Here is a 19,864-nt window from a genome sequence, read left to right on the forward strand (position 1 = left end):
TTGCAATTAACCGATCGTGGAAATTATGTAGATCGTTGGATAGTGTTTTTATAGCCATGTTATACAAAAAATATAAAATTTTAATCTGAACAAAAACCCTCTATAATAAATATTAGAGAACTAAAAAACTAGTGTGGAAATTAGAGCTATATAATGGTTGTTATTTAACTCAATAAACGTGGTTGAGTAATCCTAGAGTTACCTAGAACTAATCCTAAAATCCTAGACATGTCCAATCAATTATTTTTCCTGAGTTTGGCGGACATCTTCTCGGTGTATCCCGCCATCTTCAAGGAGCAGAGCAAAAAGCTTAAAAAGATGAAGCAAATATATCTGCCCAGTGATGAGGAGTGGCAGGACAAAATGTATGTACACTAATCCTTGTTATTTACCTCAAAACCAACCTAAATAATGGTACTTGAAAGGTATTATATGCTCCTGGAGATTCAACGACAGGTGAATGACTCCACCGATGATACTGTTTCCCTGCAGGACATCAACAAAAAGGAGAAACCAGTTTTCGATCCTTTGAGAATCACAAAGATAATATCGCCTGGGGTTAGCCCAAATGGTCGGCGGAGTAGGACCCTCAAATACTGCCATGCCACCACTGTGAAAATAAAACTAAAATCTGGCGCCCGGTGGACTCTGCCCACTATTGCCAATGCCGCCAAACTTCTAAGGAAGCCACCGATTCCCGTCCATTTCCAGAACGAGCATGAGATGAGATTGGCCTACTCCTTGATCTATGATGTCTTTCGATGTGGGTGTCCTTAATTGTGCTTTTTGTATTTTTCTAGATTTTCCTGGTTCTTTACAGATAAGGTTGTATTATCGAATGCGCTCAGTGATGTTAGTTTCTTTGAGCAGCACAGTGAGGTGGGTTAAAGATCCTCCTAAAATAAATATCATAAATCTTATCATATATTCCAGTATTTGAAAGACGAACAACGTATCTGGCTGATGCTCTTCGAGCTCTACGATCGTCAGTTCAAGGGTCGTAACTCTGAAGAAAAGGGTCTTCAAGCGGATCTCTACAAAGAGGCCGAAGTAACAGGTATTAGGTAGAATAATGTACTAGTTTAGTTAGTCAAGACCCTCTATGAATTCCAAAAGGTCTGGCCTCTGACCTCTGGCAGCATCGCATACGTTTGGCCGCCTCGATTTCCCGGATGCGGATACGGGTGGGAGCACTCCGGCTGTCCCAACTGCTGCCCATTCACTTGCAAAATGAGAAAGTGGCCTTTGCAGCTGCTAATCCCGTAGTCACAGGCTGGATAAATCCTTTTCTAGTGCGGTTAGTAAATGGAAAGGATATATAGGTTAAGAATATAAATATACTCCTTTTTAGTAACAAGGATGAGGCCGATAAGATTCTCACTGAGATGGGATTCACTGTCCATGGACCTGACGATGAACAGCCACTTCTGGAGCAGCACTGCAAGTGGGATAATATATGTCCACTGGTCATATCCTGTATTCCCAAGGATCGCAGCGAGTTCACAAAATCTGTACTGATGACCAAGCATTATTTTATTATGCAGGTGAGATGTGATATCATTCTAGTCTTTTTATTATTCCACCGTCTCGTTAGTTAATAGCTAGTTAAATGGATAAATTAAAGACAATACGATTTAATGTATTGTAATGTGATAGGCCTAGAATAGATCGAACAACACGTACGCTCGTCTTTTCGTGGAAAATAGTCTCTATGTGTCCATTTGTAAACACAGATGTACCCAGAAGCCTACACTGCGTATGAGTGATAGACTCTAAAACGAAATCGGAGAAGACTATAAAGTTTATAGAGTTTACTTTATTGTAATTAATACTTTGTTTTGAGTTAAGTCTTAAATAGCTTGAAGCTCTTAACTTTAATTGATTTTCTAGGACAAAAACTTTACCTTTGGTCCGGCCATCATGTCCAAGCTGATGGATTACTTTGAGCTGGACGGGGACATTCTTCAGACCCATATCGGTTCCCCCAGATCCACCGCATACTTGGCAGCTCTCTTCTATTCGATTAATCGGGTAAACAACTTCTATGTGTATGGGGCGGGAGCCAATCTGAAGGAGTATCGTCGCTATATGGAATTAATCGGGGTTAATAATATCAGATTGTTCGGCGATGCCTTTACCTCGTTTCCCATGGAATCGAATCGATTCAGGACAGTGGTGGGGATATTTGCCACGCCGCCGAACTCCTTTAGCGCCATTTCGGATCCCATCGACCTGATTTGTTCGCGGGGTGGGGATCTCAGCATGCTGGAGGTGCTCACGGAGTCGGAGGTCAGCGAGGAGGGCCGTCAGCGGGTGGCCATGATTCTGGAGGAGCAGCTGCTGACCCTCACCATGTCTATGTCGCGGCCGCAAGTCCAGTTCGTGCTCTACCAAACGCACTCCATTGTGGGCACTGAAAACGAGGATATGGTCCGGCACGTCCTGGAATTGATCAACAAATTAGCGCTGGAGAAACATCGCAATGCCTACAAGGAGCAGAAGCGCCTGGAGGCCTTGGCTGAGCTGGAAGCTGCCAATATTCCAGCGGCCGCCATGAGCAAGGACTCTCCCCGGAAGAAGGACAAGCCAGCCGAGGCACCAGCTGCAGGACCTCCGGGATCTACAGGTCCTCCCCTGCCCAGGGTGGATAGTATCGATCTGATTGTTAATCCAGAAATAGATGAGTTCGTGCAGGACACGGTTCCGGACATTTGCATCAATCAGGACGACTGCATCAAGCAGCAGGTGACCGGCAGCTATTTGTCCTTGGTGCGCAGGAAGACCCTGACCCACCTGAACGAGAAGTATTTGATCCGAAGAGCAGAGCAGAGGGGACTGTTTGGAAAGCCGGAGAAGGATATGAAGGACAAGAGCAAGCCGAAGGCAGTGAAGCTGCAGGAACAGCAGGCGGAGCCACTGCCCCAGGACATGGGCTACGAGCAGAGACTCTCGGCCAGTCGATCCAATTCACAGCAGATAGTAAGTAAACAAGTGGCCAAAAATAGGCTCATCTCCCTGACCCTCAAATCCCTCAAGTACACAAGAAGACTGTTAGACTTTACACTTTATTGTTAACAAAAAACACATTTAAAGGTGGGCGATTGTGGGAGAAAAAAGTGGGTAATGTGACTGGGATGGGGTGGGGGATGGGGTTGGGGTTGGGGCTTGGGTTGAGGTGTGGGGCTATGTACACTCGAGTCTTATGAGCTAATAATTAACATGTCCATACTGTCGGTGGATGGATCATCATCGATAGACACGCGATCGATGTCATCATTATTGGGCATCATCAGCTTTGATCGGCATCATTATCTGGTATATCGACATCATCTCCACGATCTCTTCCTTATATGTATACTTGATCGTCTAATTCTGTAATTCAATCATCAGATCCGATTTAGTTTATACTTAAATTTTAAAACAAAACAACATTATGAATTGATTTCGATGCATAGCATTTCTAGTACAACGTTGACCGTTACTATCATAATTTTAAAATCAACAACGGTATTTATTTTAACGTGAATTGATTACATTTATCAGCAGGCACTTTATTTGCTTTCACATTGTATGTATTATTATTTGCATTATCTTCATCTACATTCACATCGTTTGTATTATTTGCATTCGGCTATATTCCTATATGTACATTATTTTTGATTAAGTTATTTTATCTTCGGGGTTATTTAATTTATTTAACAATTTATTTATTTACATGATTATATTGTAGACTGCTTGCTGTCTGCCTGTCGCTATTATACTCGGCATTACACACTTCTATTCACTTTTAATCTACATTCACATTCTATAATCTGCATCTACCTCATCATTGGAATCATTGAATTATTAGAGGTGAGGTTGGGATCGGGTAATTAGCATGAGGTGGCAAGCACTTTGCCTTGGATTAGTCACAGGCTCCAAGGGATTAGGTCATGCCCATGGCTACAGATTGTCTCATCCAGAGATCTGAAGATCTGAAGGTCTCTTCTACTACTTTTTCCAGGCACTTGTCGAGGAGTTCTTCGCGTAGTTAAGGTTCTTCTGCTGCTGATAGTTCTGTTTTATGTCCGACTTCTTGCCACCTGAGTAGCCGTAGCCCATTCCGGAGTTGGAGCTGCTCCCATTGTAGCTGAAGCTGGACTTGAATGTGGGGTTGCCGATGCTCTTGAACATGGGATTGGTCTTTCCGGCCCCCACAGGAGGTGCTGCCTGGTTGTAGTAGCTCTTGGTGTTGCTTTGCTGTCCTTTGTCGGACATTTGGCGGGCATAGGAGGAGAGTCCCAGGCCCACAGCTCCCATCCCCACGCCCAGACCCACGGTGCTGACACCCACTCCGCCCATGCCCACGCCGTGGGTCGGCTGCTTGTGGCTGGTGCTGAAGGTGGCCGCCTGGTCGGTGGCCAGGGATCCGCTCTGGGTGTAGAACTGCTGCTGCACCTCGACTATGTAGCGGTAGGCCTCCTCCATGGACTTGGGATTGCGGCGCAGGATCATGGAGTGCGTGGGCTCAGGCAGGTGATCTCTGAACACCTGCAGCGTGATCCTTTCTATATCCTCCAGGGAGTACAGGGTGTCGTTGTGGGTGAGTTTCCTGTTGATCAGTCTGTGCTTCAGCTTGGCCATCTTTTGGTAATACAGCTCTATGTTGGAGTCCACCACGGCACTACGTATTTTGTGTATCAGCGAGTAGCTGGACTCCTTTTCCGCGTAATTGTACAGCAGTTGATCCTTGAGCTTCAGCCAGGACTCGGCCTTCAGAAGGTGACCATTGGCGGCGCCGTTGCCATTCCCCACCGGAGCACTCATCTGTCGGGTGAAGACCGCCTCTCTTGCCCGGTCCGTGCATTTGTTTTTGATGTGCCCTATTAACTGGGCTCTATAATATTCATCGAAACTATTTATGGCCGGCATCAGGGCCTCGATTTTCTGCAGGAACTGCGGCAGCTTGCTAGGATCACTCCCATCAAAGTTCTCCACGAGCTTCAGGCGACTCAGGACCTGGTTGTATTTGTTCACAAACTCGGGATCCATCACGGAAACGTTGCTAAACTTTCGTTTTCGTTACTTTTACCGTTATGCTACCGTTATTTTCAACGATCGTTACGATCACGGTGACGATTCGGGCGCGACTGTTTCCAAATTTGAAGCCGACGAGCGACTCTGCCGCACCAATAATTGTTGTGTATGGAAAACAGATTTTAGATTCTTACAAATGTATAAATTAACATTCATTAACATGAATTTTACTGGCAAGACCCTCACCGATCCGGCGATCGGCGATGTGTTGAGTGGTCGAGGGTTGCGAATTCGACGGGACACAAAACAGAACTGAGCTGAGCGGATCCGAACCCGAACCGAAATCAACTGGCGGAATAAAACAGAACGGAACACAGCGGCCGCCATTCATTGTGGTGGGAGTTGTGGTACCTCGTGGGTGTGGAGTGTGTCGGGTATGCTATTTCGTTTTTCCAGGTGTACTCAGGTGGGGGAATCGGTTTCTCAACTATTTGAAGATATTTGACTAAATTTAAGTAAGGAAAATGGTGGAAAGTACTCCTTAATCCCATCTCTACCTCAATTCACAAACAAAAATATTAATGATAAGACGATAAGGACTATAAGGACTATAGGATACTGTTATTCTTGTTTAAATCCCTCATAATCCAACTATAGATACTAATTAAAGACTTCCCATCACTTCCCAATCACTATTTATGTACACTTTATTGTGATTTTCCCGTTATTTATTAACTGAGTATCTTAAAGTCGTTAAACTTGATTCTTTGCATTTGTTTACTGTTGTTGTTTTTAGTGGTGTACCCGGCGCTGAATCATAGACACACACAAATCTAAATACAATTGCAAATACAAATACTACGACGCCCTGCTCCCGACCCGACCCGGACCGATCGCGCTTAGATATAGCCCGGGCAGATAGAGATAGTGACAACCCAACGGACACGGAGACGGCACACACCCGCACCCGCACACTCACACACAAACAAAAGCGCGCCAATAAAGCGACGAAGCACGCACATACCCCCTTATAGACCAACATCGAATTTCATGAAAAAGCGCGCACAAATCGCTTTAAACGAAGCGTTAGATTTGTTTTTGTTTGTTTATTTTGCATTTGTTGCCATTGTTGTTGTCGTGTTAATTGTTGAAAGTTCAAGAGAGAGAGAGGTAGCCGATCGTGAGGTTAAGACAACAACACCAACACAGTCTAGGATGGCTGCGCACTGCTTGAAAAGGAGTTCTCCCCGTTAGAAGCACTGCTTGAAAAAATCACGCATACGCAGTGATGTCCCAGAAATAGAACAGCCTGCATTGAAATGCAAATTTTTTCGCAGAGCAATTGCATTCAAGGTCCTTTTATAATTTCAGATTTTTTCGAAGAATTTAATTGTGCCGCTCGCTGCACCCTGCACTCGAATTGCTCATCGCTTGATCTGCACTCAATCGACCCCAGAGCGTCTAATTCAGCTCGATTGCCTCCAATCTTGACACGTACACTGGGGGAATTCTTTTCTAAAATAAACTAATGTACATATTTCCGTCATGACCGAATTAGCCATAATTGAACGAATTTTAACGGTATATAATGATTCATTGAATTAGTATTGTAAACGGAACCTTTATCTGTCATTATCGATTTGTATCGATTTATAAGGGCAATTATTATGGACGGGTGTTTTTTCCAAATAGTATCAGCAGCTCTTAATAGGCATGGTGAGACTTTGATTTTAATAGTTTTTGTAAAAACTATTATTTTTAACTGTGCATAGGAACTAATACCAATGCGCACCTTTATTAGAGCTGGCACGGCTTGACGGTTTTCCCACATAACCCCGCCCGCAACTCCCGGCCCATCAGAGGTAGCTTTTAAGGTCTGCTGCGCCGGCGTGCGCGGTTCGACTAATTAGCAACAATTTCTGAGCGTTAGCGGCTTGTAAAACTGTTTAATAATAGCAAAAACTTGTCGGCGGGTAGTCGTCATCGTCGAGGACAAATCGGAGAAAAAGAGACTACTCAGCTTTAGGGAGTGAAAGGGGGAATATTGATCGTTCTTCCATTGGAGTGCTAATTTGAATCGAGTCTCTAAACTGATAAGCGGATTTAATTGCTATCAATTTCGAGTTGGATGACTTTCGCTTGTCGCTTTTAGTTGCAATCGAAGCACAGTGACTGGAATAGCAAAAACAATTCACGCCACTTGCAACTGTAATTTTTATAGTCATTATGTAGACAATAACAGCAAAGTTACTTTGCCGCCTTGATAAGCTCAGGGGTTCAGGGACACCCCCACGCCCGATCCAAGACCCAGCCCAGTCACCCACCTACCCAGCAAATAAAAATAAATGCCTAAGCCCCAGGCAATTGTGGAGTTTTCCCTTAAAAAAGATAAAAATTATAAGATATCGGGATTTATATATATTATTTCATTCATAGTCTCTTATCAAATACAATTGATGTATACATTTTAGATTTGTATTTGTTTTTCAATTTTAAAATCTTATCAGTTTTTTTTATATCGTATATCAAATAACACTTCCATAAAGCTAGTTACAAGTTTAAATTTATGAATATTACTATAATAATTATTCAGTCGTGATGATTTTATAAAAGTTTGATTTTCGTGGCTGTTTTTGTTTTAAATTCGATTTCAAATCAAAAATATTTAAATATAGTAGATATTTGAGTACCGAAAATGGCTGACTAGAGCCGCCAGGTGTTAAAACAGCCCTCAACTTTACAACTATTGTTTATAAATATCTTAACGGCCGTAAATCAAAACAAATAAACAGCCCGATTCGAATACGAGTAATTTGCAAGCCAAATTCGGCTGGCAAGCGCATTCTTTGCCAACATTTTGCGCATATTAATTGTGTTCTCGAAAAACGATCAATTGTTTGAAAAACTAATTACGTGCGCGCGCCTTTTGCAGCTCCAGCGTCTGCAGCGATCGACGAGCGCCAGTGCTATCCGCTCGCACCTGACCAAACTGTCCGCTACCCACCGCCGCCCCATCACCTTTAATTTCAGGAGGCGGGAGTGCAGGCGGTTCCACGTCTTGCCCCTCTACATGGTGAGTGTTATGTTATTCCATCAGACAATTTTTAGGGCCAATAATATTTACGGCCTAACACACACCTTCTAAATAATCCACCCACCCACCTTTTATACAGCACAGCACCAAGCAGAGCATTCGATTATGGTGGCAATACGCGTATAGATGCGTCACGCCCTCCGCCTCAAACAACGCCGGTGCCGTGTGGAATCCTCATCTTAAATCTAGGCTGCACTGCAGCAGGCAGCTGCGTATACGGAAGCTGAGACGAGGCCCCTGGTCAAGGCGGCAGCCACTACGACTGCATATTAATGACATTAAGCTGCTGTGCCAGGTGCGCAAGAGGAGCAAATAGTTGCACATTTCATTTGACTGATAACAAGCAAACAGCAACTTTGGAATCCACCTTCAAAGTTTGGCGCCAACGAAAACAAGGTTTCGATTTTTATCGGAAAAAGTGTTGAAAAAAACACTATTTTGAAACATTGTGATTTTATTTTTTAAATAAATATAAATAATTTAATGCATCGATTTAACTCATCCCCATAGCCATGCCCATTACCTATAACTGATCTTAACATCTATAACATTAAAATAAGAAATAAATGAAACAAAGAACACAACAAGTTGTCCAATGGGAGTTCCAAGCGCGTAGCTTTATGTATATTTAAATTTTAAAAGTATAATATGAATGAGTATAGATTTAAGTATAAGATCTACATGCTTCAGACTTCAACGCCATTGAGTCTAGGTGCTGGCGCTCAATCCCACTTAGGGGTACAAGCGTAGATGCAGTACTTTTCTTCCTCGCCATTCATGGGGGCAGTACTCTCGTCTCCACGAGGCACTTCGCACCTATCAAGCTTGGCCCGCTTTTTAACTGGAGGCATTTCGCTGCTTTGCTCGACGACGTTTTCTTCCTCAAATTTGCGAAGAGACATCGGCGGATCTTGCAACTTTATGCCTAGGACTCTGTAAAGTATTGAACAGTTAAGGAGAATATCTAAATTTAGTTTCTTAACTTACCCTTTTAAAAGCATCGAATGGATATCTTGTAGGTCCATGGTGCTACATGACTTTAACAAAAGTGGAGGTAACATCTCCTTGATGGCCGACACTAATTTCTGGCGCTCTAGTCCTTCACGCACGTCCTCTTTAAAGCTTCGCAAACGCAAAAGCTCGTGGTATTCATCTACTTTTTGAGTTATAAGGTTGTCAAGCGATTTCAGATCAGCATCGATGCGCTCACGCTCATCAGAAAAGGGACCCGTCCCGTCCTGCAGGATCGAGTCCATGTTGGTGAAAATCTCCTTCACCCGTTGGGGGTTGTGATCCATGCTGGTTTTCTGGCGAGGAAGCGATGGTTGAGGTTCCTGGGTTTGACTTGATACCGGCTTCGAGCTACGTGGTTGCTGAGGAAAGTGGAAAGTGTTGGATTAGCAGAAAGAGCTGGCGGTTCTTGTGGCGAAGGAGCCACGTGTTGTGTATAAAAAATATAATGCCATGGAAGGGCTATTGAAGCAGAAACCTGGTGGACTGCAGCCAGAGCCATAGCCCTTTTTGAAGGACGATCATTCTTTGGATGGAGGCCTTCGGAGTGGGAACTGGGGCTGGAAGATTGGCTGTATGTCGCTACGATTCATACTTCTGCTTTGGCAGTCTTGCCTATTTTTTTAAAATCCTTTCGAATGTCTTTGAAAAATAACTTAATGGGATCGCAATCTTTAAGCCTTCCAAACACGTGCTCCAATTCTTTGAATTGGCACGTGGTAGGACGTCAATGTTTTAACAGAACAATAAAATAAAAAATATAATTACCATTTAATGCTGCGGCGTTTGAAATAGAAATACGAACGAAATGCTGTATTCGAATGCGACGAAAATTGAATTGCAGATTTTTTTTATGCGCCTACTTCCGGAAACTTCTGACGGTTTGACGTTAGGCTGGAGATGACAGTCACGTTTATCGAAACGTCATCGACATTTGACAGAAATGACATGGTGATTCCACTGACTTATGTTTATATATAAATTTTTATAGCTCCAAACTCACGAGTTCCGCCAGTTCGATTCTGCAAACTTCGTTATTTAAAAGAAGGGCGCCAACACAAAAGCTTTCGATACTTATCGATAAGAGTGTTGAAAAAAGTACTCTTTTAAAATATGGATTGCATTGATAATTTGAATCACAGGTTTTGATGCAGAATGGTGGAGAATCCATCTAGGAATCGTTTGAGGTATTCCTTGTAAGGATATGGTGAGAATTGGCAAAGATATAGACATTGCTAGATCCATTTATGGAAATCCCGGATTTCACAAGGGGGTCCACCACAAAAATTCGAAAAATATGGATCGAAAATTTTGATCACAGGTTTTGATGCAGAATGGTGGATAATTCATCTAGGAATCGTTTAAGGTATTCCTTGCAAGGATCGGGTGAGAATTGGCAAAGATATAGACATTGCTAGATCCATTTATGGAAATCCCGGATTTCACGAGGGGGTCCACCACAAAAATTCGAAAAATATGGATCGAAAATTTTGATCACAGGTTTTGATGCAGAATGGTGGAGAATCCGTCTAGGAATCGTTTAAGGTATTCCCCGTAAGGGTCGGGTGAGAATTGGCAAAGATATGGACATCCATCCAAGGAGGTCAAGGTTTGCCGCAATTTTTTGTTGTGGTTTTATATTTATTTTTTTAATAAATAGAAATGATTTAATGCATCGATTTAACTCCTCCCCATACCCATTCCTATAACCTATAACTAATCTTAAGACATTAAAATAAGAAATAAATGAAACATCAATTTAATTTTTAAATATTTGAATTATTTAATTGAATACCAAACATAAGAAAAAGTATAGATTCGACAGCTAACTGAATTTCTTTCGTTTTTCATTAAACGGAATTTAAGTAGAACACCAAAAGTTTTTCAATGGGAGTTCCAGGTGCGTAACTTTATGGATATTGAATTTCAGAAGTATAATCTGAATGAGTAAAAGAGTATAGATTTAAGTATAAGATCTACATGCTTCAGGCTTCAACGCCATTGAGTCTAGGTGCTGGCGCTCAATCCCACTTAGGGGTACAACCGTAGATGCAGTACTCTTCTTCCTCGCCATTCATGGGGGCAGTACCCTCGTCTATAATATCGTAAAGATAGGATAAGCGCTCCAGATTTGGCATTGAGCTCGTCAGCTCAGCTGGTAATCTAAATAAAAAGAATTGATTGTTAATCAAAGCTGGGATAAAAACAGGGAGGCACTTCGCACCTCTCAAGCTTGGCCCGCTTTTTAACTGGAGGCATTTCGCTGCTTTGTTCCATTTTCAAAATGGGCCCGAAGACGTTTTCTTCCTTAAATTTGCGAAGAGACATCGGCGGATCTTGTGGCTTTATGCCTAGGAATCTGTAATGTATTGAACAGTTAAGGAGAATATCTAAATTTAGCTTCTTAACTTACCCTTTGACTATTTTAACTGTCTCGCTGCCCGTTGGTCCATTTTTAGATGGTATCGGCGCTTTTTCTTTTAAAAGCGTCGAATGGATCTCTTGTAGGTCCATGGTGCTACATGACTTTAACAAAAGTGGAGGTAACATGTCCTTGATGGCCGACACTAATTTCTGGCGCTCTAGTCCTTCACGCACGTCCTCTTTAAAGCTTCGCAAACGCAAAAGCTCGTGGTATTCATCTACTTTTTGAGTTATAAGGTTGTCAAGCGATTTCAGATCAGCATCGATGCGCTCACGCTCATCAGAAAAGGGACCCGTCCCGTTCTGCAGGATCGAGTCCATGTCGGTGAAAATCCCCTTCACCCGTTGGTGGTTGTGATCCATGCTGGTTTTCTGGCGAGGAAGCGATGGTTGAAGTTCCTGAGTTTGACTTGATACCGGCTTCGAGATACGTGGTTGCTGAGGAAAGTGGAAAGTGTTGGATTAGCAGGCAGAGCTGGGGATTTTTGTGGGGAAGGAGCCACATGTTGTGTATAAAAATAATAATGCCATGGAAGGGCTATTGAAGCCGAAACGTGGTGGACTGCAGCCGGAGCCATAGCCTTTTGTGAAGGAAGTTCATTCTTTGGATTGGAGGCCTCCGGAAAGGGAAATGGGGCTAGGGGATCGGCTGTATGTCGCTACATCTTCCCTATTTTTTTAAATCCTTTGAAATGTCTTTGAAAAAATACTTAACGGGATCGCAATTTTAAGCATTGCAAACACGTGCTCCACTTCTTGGCATTGGCACGTGGTAGAAAAGTCAATGTTTTAACAGAACAATAAAATAAAATATATAATTACCACTTAATGCTGCGGCGTTTGAAATAGAAATACGAACGAAATGCTGTATTCGAATGCGACGAAAATTGAATTGCAGATTTTTTTTATGCGCCTACTTCCGGAAACTTCTGACGGTTTGACGTTAGGCTGGAGATGACAGTCACGTTTATCGAAACGTCATCGACATTTGACAGAAATGACATGGTGATTCCACTGACTTATGTTTATATATAAATTTTTATAGCTCCAAACTCACGAGTTCCGCCAGTTCAATTCTGCAAACTTCGTTATTTAAAAGAAGGGCGCCAACACAAAAGCTTTCGATACTTATCGATAAGAGTGTTGAAAAAAGCACTATTTTAATAAATTTAGTATTTTCATTAAATAAATATAAATTATTTATTGTATTGATTCAATGAACCATAACGCTAAGTAAAATTAAGACTTAAAATAATTGAAACATAATTTTATTTTTAAATATTTTATTTATTGATTATTATTATTTATTATTTTATTATTTTCATTAAATGAAAATTAACTCAAACGACATGAGTATGATGCAAAAAATTCAGTTTTCTCCAAAAATGAACCCAAAAACTTCTTATTATTATTACATTTCTTACGATCTTGAAGTATTTGATTTATTTCTGAGATGAGTACAAATTACACTTCATCATCATGAGTGACTATGAATTTGATTAATGAAGTCTGGGCATATGCGATGTAATACTCCTAGGGCCGATCTACTTGACACACGTTTTCCAGTGCGAGTTCCAGTCGCGCATCTTTAATGGTAAATTAAAAGAATCATTTTATTACCATACAAAAGGATGTACATTATTTTTAATCCTCACCTCGCACTCAGGGCTGCAGTAAGATTGATTCTGGCATATGGTGCACTTAAAGACGCCTTCGCGGCTTCCACAGTAGTTGCAGGACTTAACATCCGTGCCAAGCTTGGCCCGCTTTTTAGCTGGAGGTATTTCGCTGCTCTGCTCCCGTGAATTCCCTGGACGATCTTCCTTCGTTTCCCGAAGGTCTGGACTTTGGACTTGGCGAAAAATCGGCGGATCTTGTTGCTTTATCCCTAGGACCCTGTAAGATATTGAAAAGTTTAGAGGAATATTACAGTTTTACACTTTTTTTAGGCTACCTTACCCTTTAAGCAGTCGGATAGTAGTCTGGTTTTGCTCCATGCTGGTTAGGCAACGCTCAACGGCCTGAAGTCCATTTATAGATGGTATCGGCGCCTTTCCTTCTTCTAAAAGCATTGAATGGAACTTTTGGAGCTCCACGGTGCTGCATGAATTTGACAAAAGTGGAGGTAACATGTCTTTGATTACCGACTCGATTTGCTTGCGCTCCAGTCTTCCACGCAGCTCTTCTTTAACGCATCGTAAATGCAAAAGCCGGTTGTGTTCATCCTCTTTTTGAGCTATTAGCTTATCCAGCGTTTTCAAATCCGTTTCAATGCGCTCCCGCTCATCAGAATAAGAACAAAAGTCGGGGAGTAGCGTCTTTTCCTTGTCCTTCATTATCGAGTCCATTTCGGTGTAGAGCTCCTTCACCCGTTGGTGAAAGTTGGCGTCGATATTGTTGAGATCAATGCTGGTCTCTTGGCGAGGAAGCGATGGTTCAGGTTCCTGCGTCTGAGTTGATACCGTCTTTTGGTCATCAGCGCTGGTCTTTTGGCGAGGAAGCGATGGTTCAGGTTCCTGCGTCTGAGTTGATACCGTCTTTTGGTCATTAACGCTGGTCTTTTGGCCAGGAAGCGAGTGTTTAGGGAGTTCTGTCTTTTCATTGTTCTTTGTGAACGAGTCCATTTCGATGTTGATCTCCTTCACCTGTTGGTGAGAGTTGGCGTCGATGTTCTTGAGATCAACGCTGGTCTTTTGGCGAGGAAGCGATGGTTCAGGTTCCTGCGTCTGAGTTGATACCGTCTTTTGGTCATCAACGCTGGTCTTTTGGCCAGGAAGCGAGTGTTTAGGGAGTACTTTCTTTTCATTGTTTTTTATGAACGAGTCCATTTCGATGGTGAGCTCCTTCACCTGTTGGTGAAAGTTGGCGTCGATGTTCTTGAGATCAACGCTGGTCTTTTGGCCAGGAAGCGATTGTTCAGGGAGTACTGTCTTTTCATTGTTCTTTGTGAACGAGACCATTCCTTTGTAGAGCCCCTTCAAAAGTTGGTGAAATTCGCCGTTGACGTTTTTGAGATCAATGCTGGTCTTTTGGCGAGAAATCGATTGTTCAGGGTCCTGCGTTTCACTTGATACAGGCTGTCTCTGCTGAGTAGAAAAAGTCTGCAAAGTCTCGGTAGAATCAATAGCATTTTCCGGGGGAGTCACTGATCGACGTCGTTTCATTGGGCCATCCACTTCCATTAAAATTTCTTCTTCCTGTTCTTCGTGTAACGACTCTTGAATCGGAGTCCTATTGACAACTTCCTCTTGAAACCCCAAAAAGGCAGAAAGATTAGCCAGTTCATAATCATTTTCACCATCGGACGTTTGTTTGGCTATTGGATTTCGGTCCTTCAGCTTGAGGAACTCCTCCAAGACGGCGAAACCATTCTCGGTATGAACTGGGGATGCCTCAGGTTTTTCGCGAGGCTCAAAATGAGTTGGGGGCGTAATGACACCAGTCTTGAATTTTTTTTCAGGAGTTACCACCTCCCTCGGGGGTAGATCGGCTGTTTCAGGTGACTCTTCCATCTCCCTGTATTCGAAGCATATTATATCTGGAGACTGGATGGCGCTGTGGGGACTACGGCTGAGACTGCGAGTTGGGGATCGGCTGTAACTACGATTCATACTGCTGCTTTGGCAGTCTTCTCTTTTTTTTTTTTAATCCTTTCGAATGTCTTTGCAAAATTACTTAATGATATCGCAATCTTTAAGCCTTCCAAACACGTGCTCTAGTCCTTGGCCTTGGCACGCGATAGGAATGTCAATTTTATAACAGAGCAATATAATAAATTACCAATAATTACCATTTGAAGCTACGGCGTTTGCAATAGAAATCGACAATCTAAGAAATCGTGGTGCCGCCGGTTCTGTATTCGAATGCACCGGGAATCTGTGCAAAATGAATTGCAGATTTTTTTCTTGCGGCACTTCAACTTTCTTGATTTTCTGACAGTTTGACGTTAGGAAGGGTAGATGGAGATGACAGTCACATATATCGGATCGTCATCGACATTTGACAGAAATGACATGGTGATTGCCCTAACTGAAGTTCATATGTGAATTTTTATAACCTAAAACTCACGCGCTCCGCCAGCTGAATTCTGCAAAAGTTTGGTTCTTTAAAAGTTTGGCGCCAACAAAAAAGCTTTCGATACTTATCGATAAGAGTGTTGAAAAAAAAAACACTATTTTAATAAATTTAGTATTTTTATTAAATAAATATAAATTATTTATTGTATTGATTTAACCCATAACCGGAACTAAACTTAAAACATAAAATAATTGAAACCTAAATTTAATTTTAAATATTAAATTTATTCAACCAAAAAGAAAAAATGTAATCGATTTCATAGCTAACCGAATTTTTTTTTATATTCGTTAAATGGAAATTAACTCAAACCACATGAGTATGATACAAAAAATTCAGTTTTCTTAAAAAATAAACGTATAAACTTATTATTGACATTTCTTACGATCTTGAAGTATTTGATTTATTTCTGGGATGAGTACAAATTATACTTCATCATCATGAGTGACTCTATGAATTTGATTAATGAAGTCTGGGCATATGCGATATAATACGATACGCTTAGTGTGTAGTTATAGTTTAAAGATATAGTAATGCTGATCTCCTAGGGCCCATCTACTTTCCACACGTTTCCCAGTGCGAGTTCCAGTCGCGCATCTTTAATGGTAAATTAAAAGAATCATTTTATCATTTTACCGTATAAAAGGATGTAAATAATTTGTAATCCTCACCTGGCACTCACGGCTGCAGTAAGATTGATTCTGGCATCTGGGGCACTTAAAGACACCTTCGGGGCTACCACAGTAGCTGCAGGACTTAACATCGGTGCCATTCATGGTGGCAGTGCTCTCGACTCTACGTCGCGAAATCTGTGACTTTGCCACGTTAGTCCGGCTTAAATCACCGTCATTACGATAGGAGGAATATAAGTCGAAGCACGGCTGAAAAATAAAAATACATTTCATTATCCAGGTTTTTCATAAGAAAAACTGAATAAATTTTGATTTTTTCTTACTTGTCCTATGAGAGTTTGGCGATTAACCATAGGACTGCTGTTGAAAAGAGGTTTGAGCGTCGATTCATTTTCAAAATAATGGGTATCCAAAGAGCTCTGACTCTGCACTGGAGCCTTTCCTTTAGACTGAAGCTTATTGTTGAGATAGGAAGAATGGGACAGATTTGGCATTGAGTTCGTCATCTCAGGTGGGAATCTAAACAAAAAGAATTGATTGTTAATCAAAGCTAAAGTAAAAAATATCTAGGGAGGCACTTCGCACCTATCAAGCTTGGCCCGCTTTTTAGCTGGAGGCATTTCGCTGCTTTGCTCCCGTGAATTCCTTGGAGGATCTTCCTCCATTTCCCGAAGGTCTCGACTTCGGACTTGGCGACCCGGCAACGAATTTCTTTTGAGCTGATACAAGTTTTGTTCCTCAAATTGGCGAAGAGGAATCGGCGGATCTTGTTGCTTTATCCCTAGGACTCTGTAAGGTATTAAAAAGTTTAGAGGAATATCACAGTTTAACTCTCTTAGCGCTACCTTACCCTTTAAGCAGTCGGATAGTAGTCTGGTTTTGCTCCATGCTGGTTAAGCAGCGCTCAATGGCCGAGGGTCCATTTTTAGATGGTATCGGCGCCGTTTCTTCTTCTAAAAGCATCGAATGGATCTCTTGAAGCTCCACGGTGCTGCATGACTTTGACAAAAGTGGAGGTAACATGTCCTTGATTACCGACACTATTTGCTTACGCTCCAGTCTTCCCCGCAGCTCTTCTTTAACGCATCGTAAATGCAAAAGCCGGTTGTATTCATCCTCTTTTTGAGCTATTAGCTTATCCAGCGTTTTCAAATCAGCTTCAACGCGCTCCCGCTCATCAGAATAAGAACAAAAGTCGGGGGGTACCGTCTTTACCTTGTCCTTTATGATCGAGTCCATTTCGGTGTAGAGCTCCTTCACCCGTTGGTGAAAGTTGGCGTCGCTGTTATTGAGATCAATGCTGGTCTTTTGGCGAGGAAGCGATTGTTCAGGTTCCTGCGTCTGAGTTGATACCGTCTCCGAGCGGCGTGGTTGCTGAGGAGCCACAAAGTTGGATGGATTAGCAGCCAGAGTTGGGTGTTGTTTTGGAGCCAGCTGCGGAGAAGCTGGAGGAAGTGTCAAGTGTGGCGAAGAAGCTACATGTTGTGTGTGAACTATGTAATGTGATGGATCCACTGCATGATGATCTGCAGCAGCGACCTCCTGAATAGGAGTAGCGACCTGGTGGACTGCAGCCGGTGCCATAACCTTCTGTGCAAGAACCGTTTTTTGTGGATAAGGGGTCTTCAAAGAAGGAACCACTGGTTGGGATGGGGCTACCTTTGGAGAATGAGTCTTGGGATAAGAATAAGCAGGATGCTGAGCTTGAGCTATATTAACATGAGGCGGTCCTCCCTGGTGGGATGTAATCTTTGTCAGTTTTTGCGGATAATAAATTTCCATTGGTACTGCCGTCGGAGTAGGTGTATCCAAGCTGTAGGATGGCGCTGCCAGGTTAACTGCCTGGTCATTTGAATCGGGCACCGTCAATGAATAGGGCGAGCTTAGCTTAAAACCAGGCTGTCTTTGCTGCGTAGTAGGATCTGAATTAGATGCCGGAGCAACAGACTCTTTGTGAAGCATCTGAGGCTCTTGTTGGTCCGCTTCCATAACGGCATCATCTTCCGGAACTGTCAGAAAATGAATTGATGAATCATCTTCTTCCAAAGTCTCGGTAGAATCTGGCTTAGAACGCTTTTCAATGGCATTTTCCGGGGGAGTCACTGATCGTCGTCGTTTCATTGGGCCATCCACTTCCATTAAAATGTCCTCTTCCTGTTCTCTGTGTAACGACTCTTGAATCGGACTCCTATTGACCACTTCCTGTTGAAGCTCCAAAGAGGCAGAAATATTAGCCAGTTCATAATCATTTTCACCAACGAACGCTTGTTTGGGTATTGCATTTGAGTCCTTCAGCATGAGGAACTCCTCCAGACCGGAGGAACCGTTCTCGGTATGAACTGGGGGTGCCTTGGGTTTTTCGCGAGGCTCAAAATGAGTTGGGGGCGCAATGACCCCAGTCTTGAATTCTTTTTCAGGCGTCACCACCACCCTCGGAGGTGGATCGAATTTTTCAGGTGACTCTTCATTCTCAGTGTCATCGAGGCATATGAGGTCTGGAGACTGGCTGGCGCTGTGGGGACTACGACTGCGGCTTCGGCTGAGACTCTGGCTTCGACTGCAGCTGCGACTGCGACTGCGACTGAGGGATCGGCTGTAGCTGCGAGTCATACTTCTGCTTCTGCAGTGTTTTCTATTTTTCTTTATAATCCTTTCGAATATCTTTGCGAAGTTACTTAATGGAATCACAATCTTTAGACCTTCTAAATACGTATTGTAGTTCTTGGCCTTGGTCCTCGACCTGCAGAAACATCAATTGTCATATAGTGTTTAAACCGAAAAATAAAAAATAAATTATATTACCATTTAATGCTGCGGCGTTTGAAGTAGAGATACGGACGCGCGCTTAGATTATGCTGTTCGCGTAGAAGCCGAATGCGACGAAAAGTCTCTTCCCTACTGATAGGTGGACGCTGAATTTCCAGGACAGTTTTCTTCTGTCCTACTTCTCCGTTTCCTGAAACTTCAGAGGATTTGACTATAGGCCGGCTGGGAGTTGGACTCTGTTGTTTAATGACAGCCACATTCATCAAATCGTCGTCATCGCCTTGACTGTATTCATCGCTGCTCAACTCTTCCAAACTGACTTTCAAGTCCATGTCACTTTGCCGGTCGGATCGGGGATCTGATTGGATCGGTTGCAACGACATATAGTGTTCCCCCGGGTCAGGTATCTATATGCATTTGGATTTAACCCCCAACTCACGCACTCCTATCTCCTGCTCACGTCTGCAAAATTGGCTCGCTCGAAAAAAGCGTCTGCGTCTGGTCTGCCGGCTGACTTTCTTGCCGACCGTGTTTTTGGACCTTGCTGACTGCAGGACCCTCCTAAATGGATCATCCAATGAGCAAGTTGAACTAGTTTGGCTTATTGCACTTCGATTTGCCCCTACTTTGCTGCAAATCGCCCTCCAAATTGTCCAACAAAAAGAATTTCGCGTTTTGCAAAATTTCAGATAGGGTTGTTGATTATCAAAATATCAATATATCGATATACTTCGTCAAATTGATTATTTTATCGAAATATAAAAATACTACATATATTTTTGTAAATTATTATTTTATTTAATTTTATTTAGCAAACCCCAGTAAAATTAAATCATATTTTTTGCTT

The 19,864-nt window shown here is 42.5% G+C and overlaps 6 protein-coding genes across 7 annotated transcripts; 1 reads left to right on the forward strand and 5 right to left on the reverse strand.

Moving 5' to 3' along the window:
* Positions 1 to 228: 228 nt before the first annotated feature.
* Positions 229 to 8,464, forward strand: LOC108132688 (uncharacterized). The gene is made up of 9 exons (XM_017252217.2): positions 229 to 365; positions 426 to 763; positions 821 to 879; positions 934 to 1,057; positions 1,117 to 1,297; positions 1,352 to 1,544; positions 1,891 to 2,979; positions 7,949 to 8,089; positions 8,190 to 8,464. Exons 1-9 carry the CDS (start codon positions 229 to 231, stop codon positions 8,424 to 8,426), a joined length of 2,499 nt encoding a protein of 832 aa, XP_017107706.2. The 3' UTR covers positions 8,427 to 8,464.
* Gagr (Gag-related) lies at positions 3,050 to 5,381 on the reverse strand. Its single transcript, XM_017252228.3, has one exon. It carries the CDS (start codon positions 5,029 to 5,031, stop codon positions 3,991 to 3,993), a length of 1,041 nt encoding a protein of 346 aa, XP_017107717.2. The 5' UTR covers positions 5,032 to 5,381; the 3' UTR covers positions 3,050 to 3,990.
* Positions 8,465 to 8,698: 234 nt separating the features above from the next.
* LOC108132612 (uncharacterized) lies at positions 8,699 to 10,050 on the reverse strand. Its single transcript, XM_017252057.3, has 3 exons — positions 9,890 to 10,050; positions 9,098 to 9,483; positions 8,699 to 9,043 (listed from the first exon to the last, which is right to left on the reverse strand). Exons 1-3 carry the CDS (start codon positions 9,890 to 9,892, stop codon positions 8,833 to 8,835), a joined length of 600 nt encoding a protein of 199 aa, XP_017107546.2. The 5' UTR covers positions 9,893 to 10,050; the 3' UTR covers positions 8,699 to 8,832.
* Positions 10,051 to 10,912: 862 nt separating this feature from the next.
* LOC138926242 (uncharacterized) lies at positions 10,913 to 12,530 on the reverse strand. Its single transcript, XM_070279601.1, has 4 exons — positions 12,368 to 12,530; positions 11,535 to 11,983; positions 11,346 to 11,480; positions 10,913 to 11,284 (listed from the first exon to the last, which is right to left on the reverse strand). Exons 2-4 carry the CDS (start codon positions 11,906 to 11,908, stop codon positions 11,143 to 11,145), a joined length of 651 nt encoding a protein of 216 aa, XP_070135702.1. The 5' UTR covers positions 11,909 to 11,983; positions 12,368 to 12,530; the 3' UTR covers positions 10,913 to 11,142.
* Positions 12,531 to 12,852: 322 nt separating this feature from the next.
* Positions 12,853 to 15,508, reverse strand: LOC108132774 (neurofilament heavy polypeptide-like). Its single transcript, XM_070279600.1, has 4 exons — positions 15,336 to 15,508; positions 13,505 to 15,272; positions 13,201 to 13,441; positions 12,853 to 13,131 (listed from the first exon to the last, which is right to left on the reverse strand). The coding sequence occupies exons 2-4, from the start codon at positions 15,154 to 15,156 to the stop codon at positions 13,090 to 13,092; spliced, it is 1,935 nt and encodes a 644-aa protein (XP_070135701.1). The 5' UTR covers positions 15,157 to 15,272; positions 15,336 to 15,508; the 3' UTR covers positions 12,853 to 13,089.
* Positions 15,509 to 15,953: 445 nt separating this feature from the next.
* On the reverse strand, positions 15,954 to 19,734 carry LOC108132761 (uncharacterized). 2 transcript variants are annotated; one of them, XM_017252322.3, is made up of 7 exons: positions 19,457 to 19,734; positions 19,054 to 19,375; positions 17,102 to 18,991; positions 16,837 to 17,040; positions 16,575 to 16,770; positions 16,291 to 16,500; positions 16,023 to 16,216 (listed from the first exon to the last, which is right to left on the reverse strand). In XM_017252322.3, exons 2-7 carry the CDS (start codon positions 19,347 to 19,349, stop codon positions 16,175 to 16,177), a joined length of 2,838 nt encoding a protein of 945 aa, XP_017107811.2. In that variant the 5' UTR covers positions 19,350 to 19,375; positions 19,457 to 19,734; the 3' UTR covers positions 16,023 to 16,174. The 2 variants fall into 2 exon arrangements, with proteins under 2 accessions (XP_017107803.2, XP_017107811.2); XM_017252314.3 differs by having other exon boundaries at positions 15,954 to 16,216; positions 19,054 to 19,734.
* Positions 19,735 to 19,864: the final 130 nt, after the last annotated feature.

Source organism: Drosophila bipectinata, chromosome 3L (assembly GCF_030179905.1).
Source record: "Drosophila bipectinata strain 14024-0381.07 chromosome 3L, DbipHiC1v2, whole genome shotgun sequence".
Taxonomy (NCBI): Eukaryota; Metazoa; Arthropoda; class Insecta; order Diptera; family Drosophilidae; genus Drosophila; species Drosophila bipectinata.